The following is an 18,463-nucleotide window of genomic DNA, read 5'->3' as shown; positions in this document are numbered from 1 at the left end:
GGAAATAAAGGCAGTGTCCTAAGGGTGAGCAGCTGTTTCCTCATGTAAACACCAGCTTGACTGTGGTTGAAAAACTTGTTGAAATAAACCATCCCTGGAATCAGGATAATTATAAGAAAAGTGCCAATCCATATTGCATCCATATTAACAGTAAACAAGACTGACAAAAACAGTCACAAAAACAACAAAAGAATGCTAAAATAACATACAGATATGAAGCTACTGTAACAGGCAGCACTCGGCATGGTGCCATTTTACACCATGATGATGGTGTAAAGGGCCACAGAAAGGCCCTTGGGCCTGTTTCTGAGAAGTTAATGCCACTAGATTTAAAATCACCTGTCCTCATTATGCTAAAACATGGCTGGATTCACTGATGAAAAATAATTCTGCTAGAAATCAAGCAGTTGCTTATATCTTAAAAGGACAGCTAATTAAACAAGTAACACTGGCATTTAATTTGATTTCATATAAAGGAAAGGTGGCACAAGCAACTTAAATGTGGGAAAAACCCACCACATTGCTCCTCTACCTGGCACCACGCATTGCCGTAATATATGACTAATAAATGAAGCTCCCTGCTGTGAGCTCACAGGTGTGTTGTCATTGGCCAAGATTTGATTTGGGTCTGGCTCATTTGATATTTCTGAGTATCCCAGATGTTTTCTCTGAATTGCTCAACTCAAATTTTTCACTCACCTTTTTTTTTTTTTGATGCATCTCTTTCTTACACTCTACTAGACTTGTATTTTTTATTTATATGTGACATACGGTTTATTTCTAGGGATTGTTAAGGGCCTTCAATCTCCAGTAAAAACTGTAAGCCTTCCCCCCCCCATCTTAAAAAACTGAATGCTGATATTGTCCATCTTATTCTAATACTATGAGAGAGTTCCTGGATTTTGTGTTGGGGAATGAGCAAATACACCTGCTTCTTATTTGTGAATGTTTATTTAACACGCCTTGGCCCCACTCATTGAGAGCAACAGAGAAAACAAGGTGTTGTTTTCTCTGTTGCTCTCAATGAGTGGGGCCAAGGCGTGTGTGTGTCTTGATGCCAAGTTTCTGGTTCGTTCATATTGTTTTGCCTTTTAATACCGTGCCAGACCCTGATGAGAATAAATTGCTCACCAATCATCTCACCCTGAGTCCACTGAGTTCTTGAGTTGCATTGTGTCACACTGGTGCTGAAGCCCAGGATTAGTAGCTCAAAGAAAGGCTTCACGTGGACATGGAGTCCTCTTGCCCAGGTTCTCCAGTTGCTAGGCGGGGGCATGTAGAATGGCTAGGTGTGGCTCGTTTTTACTTATCCCTGGATTTGATAAAGGCTTCATTAGCAGTCTAATTTCTTGGATTAGATTACTTTATATATCTCTTCAAGCCTGTGTCTGTATAAACTCTGTGTCTTCTCTCCTTATTTTCCATTGTATCAGGGCACTCAACAAGGGTGACCATTATCTCCTTTGCTTTTTGCTCTGGCATTAGTTTAAGTTTGCTTAAGTTTACTAAGTTTAAGGCACTGTTTTTAGTTTAATGTCTTCCTGTTTTTTACCAAAGTCTTTTTTTTTCAACTGACAGCCATTACAAGCATTATTTGCATATTGTAAGGTCCCTTTTATTAGCAAGTTTATACTTTCAAGACCAGTAGAAACCACAACCACTTTCAGTTTAAATCCGAATACAAAAACAGAGACAAATGTTTTGAGCACTAAACACACACATGCTGGCATTGCATTTAAATATGAATACCAAATATGAATAAAGATGTACACTATATGGTCAAAAGTTTGTGGACACCTGACCATGCACTTGTTGATTATCCCATTCCAAAGTTGGTCTCCCTTTTGTTGTTATAACAGCCTCCACTTTTTTGGGAAGGCGTCCCACTAGATTTTGGAAGGTGGCCATGGGTACTTCTGCCCATTCAGCCACAAAAGCTTTAGTGAGGTCTGGCACTGCTGTCGGGTGAGAAGGCCTGGCATGCAGTCGGTGTTCAGTGGGGTTGAGGTCAGAGCTCTGTGCAGGCCACTCGAGTCCACACAAACTTGGCAAACCATGTCTTTATGGAGCTCGCATTGGGCTAAGCCTGAATTCCTGTGAATGGAAATCTTACATTTACAGCATAAAAAAAGACATTTTACACCATTGTGTGCGTTCAACTTTTTGGCAACAGTTTGACAGTCAGGTGTCCACAAACGTTTGACCATATAATGTACACCTAAGCAAATCAAAGCACCTATTTCAATGAAGTATAGAACTTGAACCAGTCAGTGGTAATATTACTTTGAAAATATTTTGATTGCTGGACTGAAATTTTTTAAAATATAGTTTGCATACTGGCAGCGTAAGTTATGCATTTGAATCATGGAAGTTTCAATCTGTGCTGTAATATGTGAATTGGAAAAGGTACCTTAGTGATGTAATTGCTTTTTCCTCAGAAAATGAAGATTTGAAATGACTGGTATCAGATCTACAACTGTCACAAACATGGTTGAATACAAAATATCAACAAACAATGCAACTGAGACAATTGTACTTTGATCTTTAGTAATGCCAGTATTTCAGCATTGCACTGAATGAGTCTTGTTATGTTCAAGACTAGCCACAGTTGTCAATATTTGTATGTTCAGTGTTAGAAAACTGTGCCATAATAGAAGAGATACTTGATATTGTACACTTAAAAGACACGACACATGGCATTGAAATGAAAGAGACACTGATGAATGTTGTTGAGAAAGCAAATTTGCCGTTATTAAAACTATGTAACACAGAAGCTACTATCAGTGTTTAGGGCCAACTATCAGTGTTTGGGTGATCGTTTTTTTTAAACCCTGAAACATGAAACAGCATTGCACTGTTCTTACTGTGACACACGTGAAAGAATTGCTTTCACTAGCCATGACTGAATACATGGCGGATATACTGTATATCATATAGGAAATATGGTTTGAACTCATGCAAACTGTGTTCTGCCATTATAAGTTGCTACTAAATGCTACTAAATGAAAATTCAATGAATAGCTTGTGGCTTTTTACAATGGTATGGTATTTTTCTTTGTGTCTGACTGGATGGCTATCCATACCCTAAGTAATTTCTAATATGACATATCAAATAAGCAACACTTTTTGGCATGTTGGAAGGGATCTGTCCCTTCTGTTCACTTAAAGGATGAACTCAACAACAAGTCCATTTTATCCATTTCATTGAGGAGTGTTGTGCCATTTTCAGGTGGTTATTAGTGTGTCCCAGTGTATCCTCATGCCTGTGTTACCTTCTGGCTCTCACGTTTTTGTATGCTGTCAAGCTAGTCCTGCTGGAGCTCTGCCTGCATTCTGATCACAATGATGCCATGACCTGATTGTGACACATCCATTGCTATGGCTGCTCTTGCCCTCAAGGGTCTGCCTGATACATCCTGATGCTCTATTTCTGCACTTATTACTCAACTTCTGCTGCATTGAATGGTCCCACATGGATTATGCTTCCCAAAAATAAATTATTATAAGTTTCACCCTTGCTTCAGTGGATAATATCACTTGGACTGTATACTTTTTACCAAGAACCACTATTGTAAAATGTGCTTATTCCAGAACTCCTACCAAACAGTGCTCATACCAAACATTTCTTCAACACACTTAGTAGTTTGACTTATAGAATTGTAATGATTTATAATCACACTATCCAGTGTTACCCTAAAGAGGACATGTTCCCTTTTGAATCTGGCTTCTCTCAAGCTTTCTTCTTCAAGTAGACCTACGGATTTTTTTTTCCTTGCCACTGTCAACTCTGATTTGCTCACTGAGATTATAAATCAAAATCTACATCAGGATTTTGGTAAAGTGCTTTGTGAAACTACACTATATGGCCAAAGGTTTGTGGACACCTGACCATCACACCCATATGTGGGCCTTTCCCAAACTGTTGCCGCAAAGTTGAAAGCACACAAAGTTGTGTAGGATGTCTGGATGCTGTAGCATTATAATTTCCCTTCACTGGAACTAACAGGCCTAGTCTGAATATGTTTCAGCATGACAACACCCCTGTGCACAAAATGAGGTCCATGAACACATGGTTTGCCAAGGAGTGGAAGAACTCAAGTGGCATGCACAGAGCCCTGATGTCAACCCCACTGAACACCCTTTGGGATGAATTGGAATGGAGACTGTGCTCCAGGATTCGTTGCCTGACATCAGTGCCTGATCTTAGTAATGCTCCTGTGGCTGAATGGACAAATTCCCAAAGCCAGGCTCCAAAATCTAGTGGAAAGCCTTGCCAGAAGAGTGGAGGTTTTTATAACAGCAAAGGGGGACTAAATCTGGACTGTGGTATTCAAAAACACATATGTGATGGTCAGGTGTCCACAAACTTTTGGCCATACTGTGCATCTATTGTTAAAGTATTACACAAAGAAAAATGAATTGTATTGAATATTGTGGTTGCCATGGTCTTTGTATAGGTTTGATAGGAAGGATATACTCTATGCTCAACATATACAAAATGACTGTCATGATCAATTATAGTAGGTGTGTTAATAGCCAGTCAATAAGAGGGTCCAAAATAAGTCCAAAATATAGCTGTTAGGTACTAATAAATAAGCAGTGTTAACATGCATTTACAAGTTGGAGCTGAGAAGAAAACAAGTAAGAAACATTTGGGAATTGTGGGACAAAAAGAAAATTGTTCGAATATTGTTGTTCAGTCAGAGGAAGGATGTTCACAGTGAGAAATTTGTTTTAGAGTTGGTTGCAGTCAGAGAGGTCTGAGTGGCATCGTAAAGAAATGAGTACATCAGTAAAGGACAAAAGCTTCCTGAGAGAAAGAGAAAGACCACTACAAGAGAGAACATCATTTTGGTCCGAAAGAGCAAGGTTTAAAATTGCTTCTCAGAATAAAGTAGAGATGATATGCAAGTATGCAGTGCGTACTTCAGTATCTACTACCGAAAAAGACTGAAATGAGATGATAGTCGCATACCAATAAGGAAACCAGAGAGCTACACACAAACAGGCTCCCCAAGGTTTCCCAATCACTGGCACAGTGAGAAAATTGTGTGAGACTGACAGACAGAAGTGACAGACTGAAAGGTCAAAGTTAAGCACAAATTTGGTCATTTCCCTGTTTAATGACACTTAATTCAATAAACGTCTTCATTCACATGCATTGCAAAAAACCCCACACACAGACAGAATAAGGTAAAGCCAAGTGAGTATCACTACTTATTTTATTCTGCTTGCAGTACATTCTACAGATGCACGGTGTATCACTTTAAAACAACAGGATAACTTAATGCCGCGTTTTAAAAAATGATATTTCTGTAAAAATATAGAAGGGAAAAGTCACAAAAACTGTACATTATTTAAAATTCACTAACACCACATTTGAGTTTATGGTTTAGTACTATATTTACTTACAACATCCAGCTCTTTTAGGGAAAATGTCCCTTGTGTCTCCATAAACAGATAGATATACAGAGTAAAATACGTTATATTATCCTGAACAAGTTCAGTGTAAAAACTACATTTCATTATCATAGTTATTTCTATTCTCACAATCTCATGTTTTCCACAGAGGAAAACATACTTATATACAAGCTCAGTGCTCTACATCTACTTAAATGTAACATAAAACCTTATAAAAGGAATATTGCATCTAACATTTCCTTGCATCCTATAATTTGAGGTCTTCAAGAAATAAAAGTTATTGTACAACACTAAAGTTTCCCACTATTAATAAAGCCTAGCATTCATTAAATGTTGGCCATTGAGTAAAACAATACTCCAGTAACAGTGTTGAAGAGAATTTTCAGTCAGAGGGGACTAATGTCATGAGGTACAGTTCAGCTTTTGTTCATACACCGATCAGCCATAACATTAAAACCACCTGCCTAATATTGTGTAGGCCCCCATTGTGCCACCAAAACAGCTCTGACCCATCGAGGTATGGACTCCACAAGATCTCTGAAAGTGTGCTGTGGTATGTCACACCAAGATGTTAGCAGCAGATCCTATAAGTCCTGTAAGGTGGGTCCTCCATAGATCGGATTTGTTTGTCCAGCACATGCCACAGATGCTCGATCAGAATGAGATCTGGGGAATTTGGAGGCCAAGTCAGCACCTTGAACTCTTTGTCATGTTCTTCAAACTATTCCTGAACATTTTTTGCAGTGTGACACAGTGCACATTATCCTGTTGAAAGAGCCTACTGCCATTAGGGAATATCATTGCTATGAAGGGGTGTACTTGGTCTGCAGCAATGTTTAGGTAGGTGGTACGTGTTAAAGTATGAATGCCAGGACCCAAGGTTTCCCAGCAGAACATGGCCAAGAGCATCACACTACCTCCGCAGTGTAAAAGAAAACGTGATTCATCAGACCAGGTTACCTTCTTCCATTGCTACATGGTCCAGTTCTGATGCTCACGTACCCATTGTAGGCACTTTAGGTGGTGGACAGGGGTCAGCCTGGGCACTCTGACTGGTCGGCGTCTACACAGCCCCATACAAAGCAAGCTGCAATGCACACTGTGTTTTGACACCTTTGTATCTTAAGCAGCATAAACTTCTTCAGCAATTTGTGCTACGGTAGCTCTTCTGTGGGATGGGACCAGATGGGCTAGCCTTCGCTCCCCACGCACATCACTGAGCCTTGGCCACACATTGGTACTAATCACTGCACACTGGGAACACTTGGTAAGAACTGCCGTTTTGGAGATGCTCTGACCCAGTCGTCTAACTATCACAATTTGGCCCTTATAAAAGTCTCTCAGATCCTTACGCTTGCCCATTTTTCTGGATTCCAACGCATCAACTTTGAGAGCTGACTGTGCACTTGCTGCCTAATATATCCCACCCTTTGACAGGTGCCATTGTAATGAGATAATCAATGTTATTCACTTCACCTGTCAGTGGTTTTAATGTTATGGCTGATATGGTGTATATCTCTATTCTGATTCATATTGATATAAATTAAAAGCTTCGAGATATTTACTTGTCTTTTCTGAAAACTCAAGAACCTGCATATTTCAGTACAGAACAGGTATACCTCAACATATGTATACTTTTTGCTCCAAATGTATAAGCATAATATTGCCATTAACCTTTCCACCTTTCCACAACAATGACCAGCCAGTCTAGTAAATTAGCTAGTCATACATAGAGGCAAAAAGATCTAAATATCAAGTTAATGGAGTTTAAAAAAAACACGTCCTCTGTTTCTCAGTGTGGGATTAGTTCATTTAAAAATTAAGTTATCTATAGAACAAATGGTCCTTGTCTATACTGGCCATGCCATGAATCGTCTAGACTTTTCTACAATGTTGTCCAGAAGTGTTTCATATAGGCTATTGCTAGTCAATAATCCCAGCTATTTTTTTTGTCTTTTTAGGTATAAACATATACAGTAAAATACATTGAGGAAAAAATAATCCAGATGAGAAAGCACATGTAAGCACATGTGGTTCATAAAAGGAAAGCACCCTGTAAGGAATAATGAAGCAGAAAGCTTGATTTGCCTGTGGTCAGACAGAGGTCCAAAAACGGATGTAATGCTCTTAGTTGCTGAAATACATTAAAGTGAAATAAAACATAAAAACACTTTAAGGCTAGCGGAAAAATGCATACAGGGAATATCAGTGTGTGTCAAAAAGGTTACACTGATATAATTTAATTTGAAAATAGATTTATCAATGGTCAAGGGCAGCGCCATATTGCCAGTTTTATGATATTTGTTATACCAACCCTGTCTGTTCCTTTTCAGAGTCATTAGCATGGAAGATAATACAGCTAGCACCCAACAGCTAAGGCCTGGTTTATACTTCTATGCCCACCTATGTGTGAACATGTGGACTTTTAAGGGGTGTTGGGGGTGACAGACTGGCAAGTTTGGGGATTTGGGGTAGAGGGATGTGCATTTAGGGGTGCAAAGGTGTTGGCCATCATACCTGCACTTAATGTTAAAAACTGAAGTCTCTCATTTTACAGAACAAACAGAGAAGAAGCAGATCCATACAACATACTTGCAGGTTTTGAATAACCATACCATATTGTTAGGTATTAAATACTACCAGAAGCGAAGCAGTTTGGGATTTTTCAGATTTTCTCTATAGACAAAGTCACATTAAAAGAGAATATATAATAATAATAATAATAATAATAATAATAATAATAATATATTATTATTATATAAAAAATATATTTCATATTTTCACTAACAACATTTTCTCTAATGTTCATGTTAGCTACCCCAACTTTTTAGCTAGATAATTTGAACTGAAACACTATTTTTTTGGTTTTATAAATAGTATTTTTCCTTTTGCTGTGGACCACCAGGGATGTTTTCTTTGGAACTAGTGGGGTTTTCTCATTCCCTTGCCAAGTACCAATATCAAAGTCATCAACCTTGTGACCGTGAGCCCATTTGGGTAGACTATAAAACGTCCTTGCTGTCATGTTGCTCCTCTTTCCCATTCTTGCCCTGAGAAATTGGATTCCAGGATGCTGACTGAAGTTTTCTAATCCTTTGATTTTTTTTTTTTTTTTTGCTAATCTTGCACCATCAGATAGCGTGAGCTGATGCACATCGTAGGATAGTTATAATATTTGGCTTATTGTTATTTTCACCACTATTATTTTATTGCTGTGGGTCCCTCAAGTACTAGTGGTTAGGCCATGGCACTTTCACAGCCAAGGCCCATGTTCGAGTCCTGGCCAGGTAACCAACCCCAGCCACTAGGATTGCACATGACAGTGCACTCCCAATTTCATCTGGGTCTCAAGCCCAGATAAAATTGGGGTGGGATGCATCAGGAAGGGCATCTGGTATAAAAACTGTGCCAAATCAAATATGCGGCCCAGTGATCCACTGTAGCGACCCCCTAACGGGAGCAGCCGAAAGAGGAACAACAGCAACATTATTGTATTGCAGCACACCCTGTATGGCTGGACAAGTGTCTAATCCATTTCAATTTACAGGCATTAAACTTCAATTGCAGGCCACATGAGCCTTTCTGACGGAAGATGGAGCTGTCTTGGCCATAAAGGCAATCATATATAGACTATCAATGTCTGGCAAAGATGTTGTCAGCAACCCACTGGTAAAACTGGAAACCATTTCAGTATTCTCAATGACACTGTTATTTGACTGCTCAATGGCTGTCAGCCAGAAGCATGTGACGGTATTGTTGACAAGAACATGTATATGTGCCCTGAGGTGTTGGTCCAGCTTGCATTTTCTGCTTCAGGGTACAGGGTTTCTCCCTGTAAAATGGGAAACAGTAACAACAGAAGTGGGAAATGGGCTTGTGGAGAAAAAAATTAAAGTTAAAGGAAGATGAAAAAACATCCTCAAAATCAAATCTGTGTGGCTAGTACTGCAGCATTTTTAGAACCCCTAAACTAATGCAGTGGAATGTTTTTCGGTGTTGAACAGTAGGCATGAACCCCTTATGTTGCAATATAAGGAATGTTTTGGAGTTCTTGTATCAGCATTAAGACTCGGAGTGATTCCTACGCTCAGTAGAATATAATATCAGCTCATTTAGTGATCCCCATCGTCGATAAAGGGCAGTATCAGAATGTTGAGTGATTCTTATCCTCAATATTCAATACTATTGGCACTTGGAGTGATTGTCATCCTTAATAAGAAGCAGTAATAACACTTGGCTGAGTGATTTTCAGTTTCAATAAAGAATGCTATTTGCACTATTTATGAGTGTTGTCTGTTATTGTCTTATTGAGGTGTACCATCAAACTCTTGTGATGACTTTAATGCACATTCTAAAATATTTCAGAAGAAAATTGCCCTTGTGGCCACCAATGAAAAAAATATAACGGAAGGTCAAGGACAAGCGTGACACAGCAGGGACCTTTTTTTATAGACTAGCCATGTGGGATTCAAGGTCACAAGGTGATGACTTTGCTATTGGTACTCAACAAGGAAACAAGCACATGGGAAAACTCCACAAGGTCTGAAGGGAAAAAAATCAATTGCAGAATCATGAACATATACCTAACCTTCCATTATATTACTCTATGTAAACAAAATACAGTTACATGTGAGCATGCATTTCATCAGCACTTGTCTGAATGCTGAATAATGTTAAGCACAGTAGATACACACACGACACTATGTTAGAACTTTGGAGGACTGCATGTGAGCCTTTCAGTATGTCAGTGTACCTCTGGCTCACCACGCTTAACCATAAACCCCTTCTTTGCATCATGATACAAATATGCTCAAACCCACTAGAAAAAATGGTAATGGTAACAGCAATGATATATGGATAAAATTACTCTGACTGAAAACGTGGATCCATAGGAACTCCCAAACAGAGAAATAACCTGCATATTCTACTTTCTCTGACAATGTTTCTACTCTATTAACTTAAAAATCTTTTCATATATGGTGTATGGCTGGAGTGCCTATTCTTTTGAACTTGAACAATTACAAGTCACTTCAAGCATATGTACAGTGAACAAATGAATGGGAACAGGATCTACAAGAAGATAAAAGAATAAAGGAAGTTATTAAAACCATGTGTTCCGCTAATGTTTCAGGTCTCATTGTTTTCCACTGAAATATTAATGTTTGCCCTGTTGTGTAACTGATAGTTAAAAGAATCATACACATAAGTTAAAGCACATAAACATATATTTAAGCATTAAATATACATATATTTTATAACTTCAATGCTCAGAACGTTCAGTGACTAGTTAGATTATCTGATAGGTTATTGACTAATAAAGATAAAATGGCAGATAGATCAGAGTCAGAAGAACCTGAACCTAAATATGTAATGCTTAAACAAAAGTGTAAATTTGTAAAGCTTGAAAAAAATGTGTAAATTTGATGTTATTTTAATTTTAGGTTAAAAAAAAAGGTTTAAAAAATTCAGGAAATAGAAATTCATGTTTAAAAAATTTGAGTTGAGCAATTCAGAGAAATTTACTCAGAAAGAGCAACTCAGATGAGCCACTGTCTAATCAAACTCAATCCTGGCCAATCACAACACACTTCTGAGCTGATGGAGAGCGGCTTCATTTATTAGTCATACTTTATGATGATGCATGGTGCTGGGTGGAGGAGCCACATAGTGGGGTCTTCCCAAATTTAAGTTGCTTGTGCTACCTTTTCTTGATAAGAAATTAAATGCCAGGATTACTTCTTTAACTACCTGTCATTATAAGATATAAGCAAGAGCTTGATTTCTAGCTGACTTAAATTTCATCAAGGAATGCTTTAGCATAAGAGCCACCCACGGTAGAAGCTCGCAAGACCAGGGTCTCATTTTTCAAAGCGTGTGTAAAACAAGCACTAAATTTGTGTGTAAGAGCCGCCCATACCCACAAGAAAATTGGTATTTATCACACGTACGTATGCACAGGCCATTGCTAAATCCCACACATTCTAAATCGATGTGCTCGTGCACGGCCACACTGCATAAAGAATTGCCCTCAAATTGCCATATATGGTAAACAACTTTCCTTTAAAAACCACAGTAGCCTGCTGCTTGCGGTGCTGCTTATTTCAGACAACATGGAACATGCCATAACTGTTTAAGATGAACCAATAATGAAGTAAAGATACTGTTGCATGAAGTAGAGCAAAACAAAAATGGTTTATTTGGCAATTTTATGAGTAGTTTGTCTAATAAATAAATAAATAAATAAATAAATATGATATATACAGTTAGGTCCGGAAGTATTTGGACAATGATGGAGTTTTTGTGATTTTGAGTTTGTACGCCACCACAATAGATTTGAAATAAAACAATCAAGATGTGATCAAAGTGTAGACTTTCAGCTTTATTTTAAGAGGTTCCACAAAAATATGTCACTTACCATTTAGGAATTACAGCCATTTTAATCAAAATACTTCCAATTTCAGGGGCTCAACGGTATTTGGACAAAGTGACATAATTGTAAATATAACCACAATTTTAATACTTGGATGAAAATCCTTTGCAGTCAATGACTGCCTGAAGTCTGGAGCCCATGGACATCACCACTTTTCCACTGAGTTTCCTCTCTGGAGATGCTTTGCCAGGCCTTCACTGCAGCCACCTTCAGTTGCTGCTTGTTTGTGGGTCTATCTGCCTTCAGTCTTGTCTTCAGTAAGTGAAAAGCATGGTCTATTGGGTTCAGATCAGGCGACTGACTTGGCCATTCAAGAATATTCCATTTCTTTGCCTTCAGAAAGTCTTGAGTTGCTTTCGCAGTATGTTTAGGGTCATTAACCCCCTGCAGTGTGACGCGGCGTCCTATCGGTTTTGTAGCATTTGGCTGAATGTGAGCAGAGAGTATAGCCCTATACACCTCAGAATTCATCTTGCTACTTCTGTCAGCAGTCACATCATCAATAAACACCAGTGAGCCCATTCCATTGGCAGCCATACATGCCCATTCCATAACACTTCCTCCACCATGTTTGACACATGATGTGGTATACTTTGGATCATGTGCTGTTCCTTTCTTTCACCATACTTTTCTCTTCCCATCATTCTGGTACAAGTTAATCTTGGTTTCATCAGCCCAAAGAATCTTATTCCAGAACATGGGAGGCTTTTTTAGATGTTTTAATCTGGCTTTCCTATTCTTGAATGTTACCAGTGGTTTGCACCTTGTTGTAAACTCTCTGTATTTACATTCATGAAGGCGTCTCTTGACTGTAGATTTTGACAACGATACGCCTACCTTTTCCAGAGTATTCTTGACTTCTTTTGATGTTGTGATGTTCTTCTTTTTAAGAATGTACCCAACTGTTGATTTGGCCACTCAAAGTTATTTCTATCTCTTTGATAGGTTTCTTTTGTTTTTTCATCCTAGTGATGGCCTCCTTCACTTGCATTGAGATCTCCTTGGACTTCATATTGGTAGCTCCAGTCGAACAGCTGCCAAATGCCAACTCAATATCTGATATCAACTCCAGACCTTTTATCTGCTTCATTTGTCTTGAAGTAATGAGGGAATGGCCCACACCTGGTCAATTAACTTCTTGTCAGTCAATTGTCCAAATACCTTTGAGCCCCTGAAAATGGAAGTACTTTGATTAAAATGGCTGTAATTCCTAAATGGTAAATGCCATATTTTTGTGGAACCTCTTAAAATAAAGCTGAAAGTCTATACTTCGATCACATCTTGATTGTTTTATTTCAAATCCATTGTGGTGGTGTATAAAGGCAAAATCACAAAAACCCCTCGTTGTTCAAATATTTCTGGAACTAACTGTATATTTTATATATGTGTGTGTGTGTGTGTGTGTGTGTGTGTGTGTGTGCATATTTTATGAGTACATGTGCACATTCTATTTCCCCAGTTACATTTAGAGACTCTGCAATAGCAAGAAAATTCATAATTTTTGCTGTCTTTTCTACTGTTCGCTTTGGAAATGTAAGGTATTGCAGTGTGAGCTATATAGATATATGAAGGTATGATGTGTCATTATTCAACTTGTAGTTGGCTGGGTAATGCCAGTACTGTCTCCAATTTCTCTTTGAAATGTACCCATAGCTAAAAGCCCTAGAATAGATAAACTAAAACTGGACTGGGCAAATGAAATCGACTGATGATCTACTCCTTACTCTCAGCATAGAGTTTCCAGTGGTATTAAAACACATTCCCTCTGCAAATCCCAATAGAACTTTAAACGTTAATAAGATTTTACTTTACATTCCATCTGTCTCAACTGTGTGCATCTTGTGAGCGCGTAAGTCAGTAATTACTCTCACAATAATGCTGATATGACAGACAGTATGTAATATACTCTGCATAGTCAGCTTACCTGCTATTACACTTTTCTACCACTAGGGGTTCTTGCATACGCATGGTCAGGAGTGTGTGGAAATACACGCACATTCTTACGCATAAGCAAAACTCGATAAATCCTATTCAATGCATAGAAATTATTGTTTACGCAAAAAAACTATGCATATGCACAGTCGGTAAATGAGGCACCAGCTTTTTTCTTTTTAAATATTTTTAATTCATTTATGATCCAATTTTAATTTAGATTAATACAGATTTACAATTTATTTTGTTGGGCCAGATTAGGGCACTAATCAGGCCGGTCCTAACCCATGGGCCGTATGTCTGATATTGTTCTAGATTTGAACCAAATGAGCAGCTGCAGTGACTCTGGTGGTTACTGTAAAACATTTCACAAAAACATGTTTTTGTGTTCAAAGCATCACAAATTCAGGTTCAGGTTTTGCTGACTCTGATTTCATTCGATATTTTTAATTGTTTTGAATTGGGAAGCCAAAGTATGCACTCTTTTTGGCTAATGGGATCCTGTCACTTGTTGCTGCTAAAGCAACTTCAGCTGCATGATCGAGCATATATCTGAAAAAAAATCTAGGAAGTAACTGCAGAGTGCTTCATTAAAGACAGTAGTAGAAGTATACTAAAAGGCGTAGTACAAATTAATCATAATACACAAAATTTCCAGAGAAACAGGACATTTTGGACAAAAGTCCTTCATCATTTCCAAATAAACAAACATGAACCAGGTGAGGTATGAGTGTAAATGAGGAAGTGGTGTATGATTAGCACTTGTCAACAATGGCGCAGCCCAGTACACTTTGTGGTTTTTCATTGTGATGGGCACAAAAAAGTTCAAAATACACATGTATTATTTTCTTTGTATTTTTCAGCATCATTGAATATACAGTACACCTGCAGTGTGCTATGTGCAAGCCCCAGTTCCTATGTTTTCTTTCTCTTTAAAAGACCTGAAATTAAGAATTATAATTTCCTGCTATGCCCCCAAGCAACAATATATAAAATTAACAGGAGGGCACAAAATAAACAGAACAAAATTATACATGTATATATATATATGTAAGTCTTTAAAATAAGTTTTGCTAACAAATGTTTTTTGGGAGAGTGAGTGGGGTTGGGCAGTTGTTCAAATATTATTTCCCCAAAATCAGCCTAATGGCAGGCCCTCTACTTTTCACTGTTTGAATAGAATTCTGCCCAGCGGCTCTCAAAAAAGCGCCTCATGGAGTGTCCAGCCATGCCCACCTCTGATGTGTCTTCGTTAAAGAGCTCACAGTTGTTAAAGACCAGCTGAGCGTCTGCGGCAAACTCCTCACAAGTACAATAGCTGCAGCAAGGAACATATAAATTTACTGAAGTTAATAAAAGTAAAAATTTGACCTGGAAAACATGATGCCTCACAAAATAATCAGATTGGTTGTTTGAAATAACAGTTTTTAACTGAGCACAATGAAAAGCAAATGAATAAGTCAGCATCAAATAATAAATAATTACAAATAAAAAAAACCACAGGCCTAAATCATCAGTGTTCATCTCCATCTCAGTTCATGAAATGAGACACATACATCCATTTTTACATTATATACACACCCACAAGCAATCTTACCCTCCCTGTAGAAGCCTTTCCCGCATTGTTAGAAAATCCATAGGGTTTTTAATGATGCGGCGATACCCAGGCACAAGTCGAGGGTTGACTGGCTCTAGGAAGGGCCAAGCATCGGCATGGGCCTCCATCTCCATCAGAATAATCCTGAGAAACACACAAATACGTTTAATACATTATATAATGTAACACTGTTGCTTTCTAACTAGACGATGATCATACAGACATCAAAATGAGCTATTATTAACCTATGTTTATACCCAGATCAAGCTATTATTAACAATCACTTTTCAAATTCTTAACCAAGATATAATACAACGGAATATAAGTCTCCAAAAAAAAAAAAAAAAGTTTTAAATCCTGAAATCTCTAACTCACTCGCAGTATGTGAGGTCAGGCTGGTTTCGTGTAGCCATGCGTCTGCGTTTTGAGGGCAAGTAGCTTGTCCCGCTGGAGGGGGCAAGGACATATTTTTGCCGTGTAGTCATGTTCTGCCTATGTCGCTGCTCCTCATTTGAACTTTCTCCTCCATAAGCAGGGCGTCGTTTTCGTGCATTCGCTCTCTGTCGGGCTGATTGTTTTGGCTGAGAACCTTCACCAGTTTCCTTAGAAACCATATAAATAAACATGTTAAACACACCAAATATAAAAGCATTTTGAAACAATACAAAGCTGAGTTTTACTTGCTATTAGTTTGTAAGGGTATGAGTTTCATGCTACATTACCATAGAATTGCAGGTGGGACAGAACCAGTCACCTTCTGGCACCTGTGTGACTTTTGGCCTCAGGCAGAACATGTGCCATCCACGATCACAGCCATCGCATAGCAGTAGACATGCATCATTATCACCCTTATGGCACACCTGGCATGTCTGTAGACACACATGCCCCATGTACGTTTATGCATATATTTATAGATACCAGTACCTGTGAGCAGGAAATCCAACTCAAACACAGATTTTTTCTTTTTTTTTAGTTTCCAAAGTATGCAGGAAATGTCATATACCCAAAGTTGTTAAAAGAACTAGAACATCTGTGAGATCTGTATAGTAAACTGCTACCTACACAAGACTAATAACTACAGTAAACATCACTCTAATCTTGCAGTTCAGAATGTAACAAAGATAAATGCAGTAAAATACAATAATTTGATCTTGGTCTAACCCATTTGGTTTCAGACACAACAAATCAACTCACCCACACCAGTTTTGTTTTTGAGTAATTCTTTGAATACATTCTAACCATTTTTTTTTTAAACAAAACTCTACTTTTTAAATTTTTCTTCTTCTTCTTCTTAGTGGTCCAAGCACCAAAGGTTCTGGAACCCTTTTGTGTTTGTTTGGGTTTTTCTTCTTAGGGGAACAAGCACAAAGTGCTTGTCAATAGAGGTGGAGTCAAGTTCAAATAGCTTTCTCAGGAACCAAAGTCATTTTTGTTCTATGTACCTTGACAAGAACTGGTCACAGGGGGAATATTTATGAAGAGTATTTGGGCCCTGTAGATCAACACTTGATGCAGTGCTGGAATTCTACTGTTTTTGTTAGGATTTTTTAAAATTAGTATTATTACGATTCTGATTCTCCATTAAAATGGTATGGAGAACAAAGAGCATAAGTCATAGAAACACCAAATTTGGAGGAAAGGGGCTGTATGGCCCTCATTACTCAGGCACATGAAGGGACCCACATACACTATATGGCCAAAAGTATGTGGACATCTAACCAATCACACCCATATGTGCTTGTTGAACATCCCAGTCCAGATTTAGTACTCCTTAATTTGTGCACAGGGGCACTGCCATGCTGGAACAGGTGTTAATGTTACAGCATACAAAGACATTTTAGACAATTACGTGCCCAAATATGGGTGTGTTGATCAGATCTCCACATACAGTACTTTTGGCCATATAGTGTAGGACTGATGGTGGTACAATAACACAAGGTTTTAAGTTTTGGTCCAAATTTCAGAAAAGAAACAAACAAAAAAATTATTTCCACAATTTTTCCGCTAAGATTCCTTAGGCTCTCCCAAACACAAAAAGCCTCAAGTACAATTTAGCTCCACCCACTTTGTCAATACCCTGGTGAGAGCAAGACATGATTTGCCAATGTTCGTGTGGAAGAATTTGAGTGGCCTGCAGAGACCCCTGAACTCAACTGTACGGAACATCTTTGGGATGAACTGGAATGACGGCTGCCCTCCAGGCCTTCTCGTCTGACATCCCAACCTCTAGGGCTCTGTGGCTCAATGGGGACAAATCCCCACAGTCATGTTCCAATATCTAATGGAAAGCCTTCCCAGAAGAATGGAGGTAACAACTCAATATGCCCATGTCTTTTGGAATGGGATGTTCAATACTCAGGTGTCCACATAGGGTGTATACATCGCACAGTATTCTCAGGTCATTTGCAAAGTTTGGGGTATAGTCACATAGGGGCAGGGCTAGGTTCAAATAGATTTATCAGGAACCATAAGTCCTACTGGGCTGAAATTTGGTATAGTGCATATCTCAATTAAATTCAATTTTATTTGTATAGCACTTTTAACAATGGACACAGTCACAAAGCAGCTTTCAGAAATCCACATATAACATTTTCATTTAAATTTATCCCTAATGAGCAAGCCAGATGCCATGGTCACAAAGAAAAACTCCCTGAGGTGACAAGAGGAAGAAACCTTGAGAGGAACCAGACCCAAACGGTAACCCATTCTCATCTGGGTGACACCGGATAGTGTGATTATAAATCATTCCACTTCAAAACTGTCTACCGTAAAGTCAAGCAGCAATAAGTGTGTTAAATGTAACTTGAGTATGAACATCATTAGAGTTTTAAGTTTAAGTTTCTTGTATAAAACTCAAGTTCTCCACTGTTCAGTGATGGAGACTTGAGTGTAAACTGTTCTTGGCAGTTACTGTCTTAAAGCTAGGCAAGAAGGAATATCTAAAGATGGCTGTGGATGTTCTTTCGTGCCTCCACAACCCATGATGTACTGTAGGTTATCTGCACAGGGCCATCTTCAGCAGCAGTGAGCAACTTTCAAGAATAACTGTGCTAATCTGTAAGTGGAGCTTTGATTTCAGCAGG

General features: G+C 38.4%; 1 protein-coding gene across 4 annotated transcripts in view; it reads right to left on the bottom strand.

Moving 5' to 3' along the window:
- Window positions 1-5,189: 5,189 nt before the first annotated feature.
- Window positions 5,190-18,463, bottom strand: part of baz2a (bromodomain adjacent to zinc finger domain, 2A) — a 121,437-nt gene continuing 108,163 nt past the window's right edge. For 2 of the 4 annotated variants that reach the window (XM_026920761.3, XM_053240693.1), the window contains exons 25-28: window positions 16,103-16,249; window positions 15,756-15,982; window positions 15,381-15,524; window positions 13,147-15,101 (exon numbers count right to left, since the gene is read on the bottom strand). In XM_026920761.3, the coding sequence (XP_026776562.3) occupies window positions 14,942-15,101; window positions 15,381-15,524; window positions 15,756-15,982; window positions 16,103-16,249 (678 nt within the window). In that variant the 3' untranslated portion in view covers window positions 13,147-14,941. Of the gene's footprint in view, window positions 13,023-13,146; window positions 15,102-15,380; window positions 15,525-15,755; window positions 15,983-16,102; window positions 16,250-18,463 lie in introns of those variants that run through there. The other 2 variants (XM_053240692.1, XM_034311955.2) reach the window with 2 other exon arrangements.

This window comes from Pangasianodon hypophthalmus, chromosome 16 (assembly GCF_027358585.1).
Source record: "Pangasianodon hypophthalmus isolate fPanHyp1 chromosome 16, fPanHyp1.pri, whole genome shotgun sequence".
NCBI lineage: Eukaryota > Metazoa > Chordata > Actinopteri > Siluriformes > Pangasiidae > Pangasianodon > Pangasianodon hypophthalmus.
The sequence above is the reverse complement of the archived record's forward strand: the minus strand, read 5'-3'. Positions and strand labels throughout refer to the sequence as shown.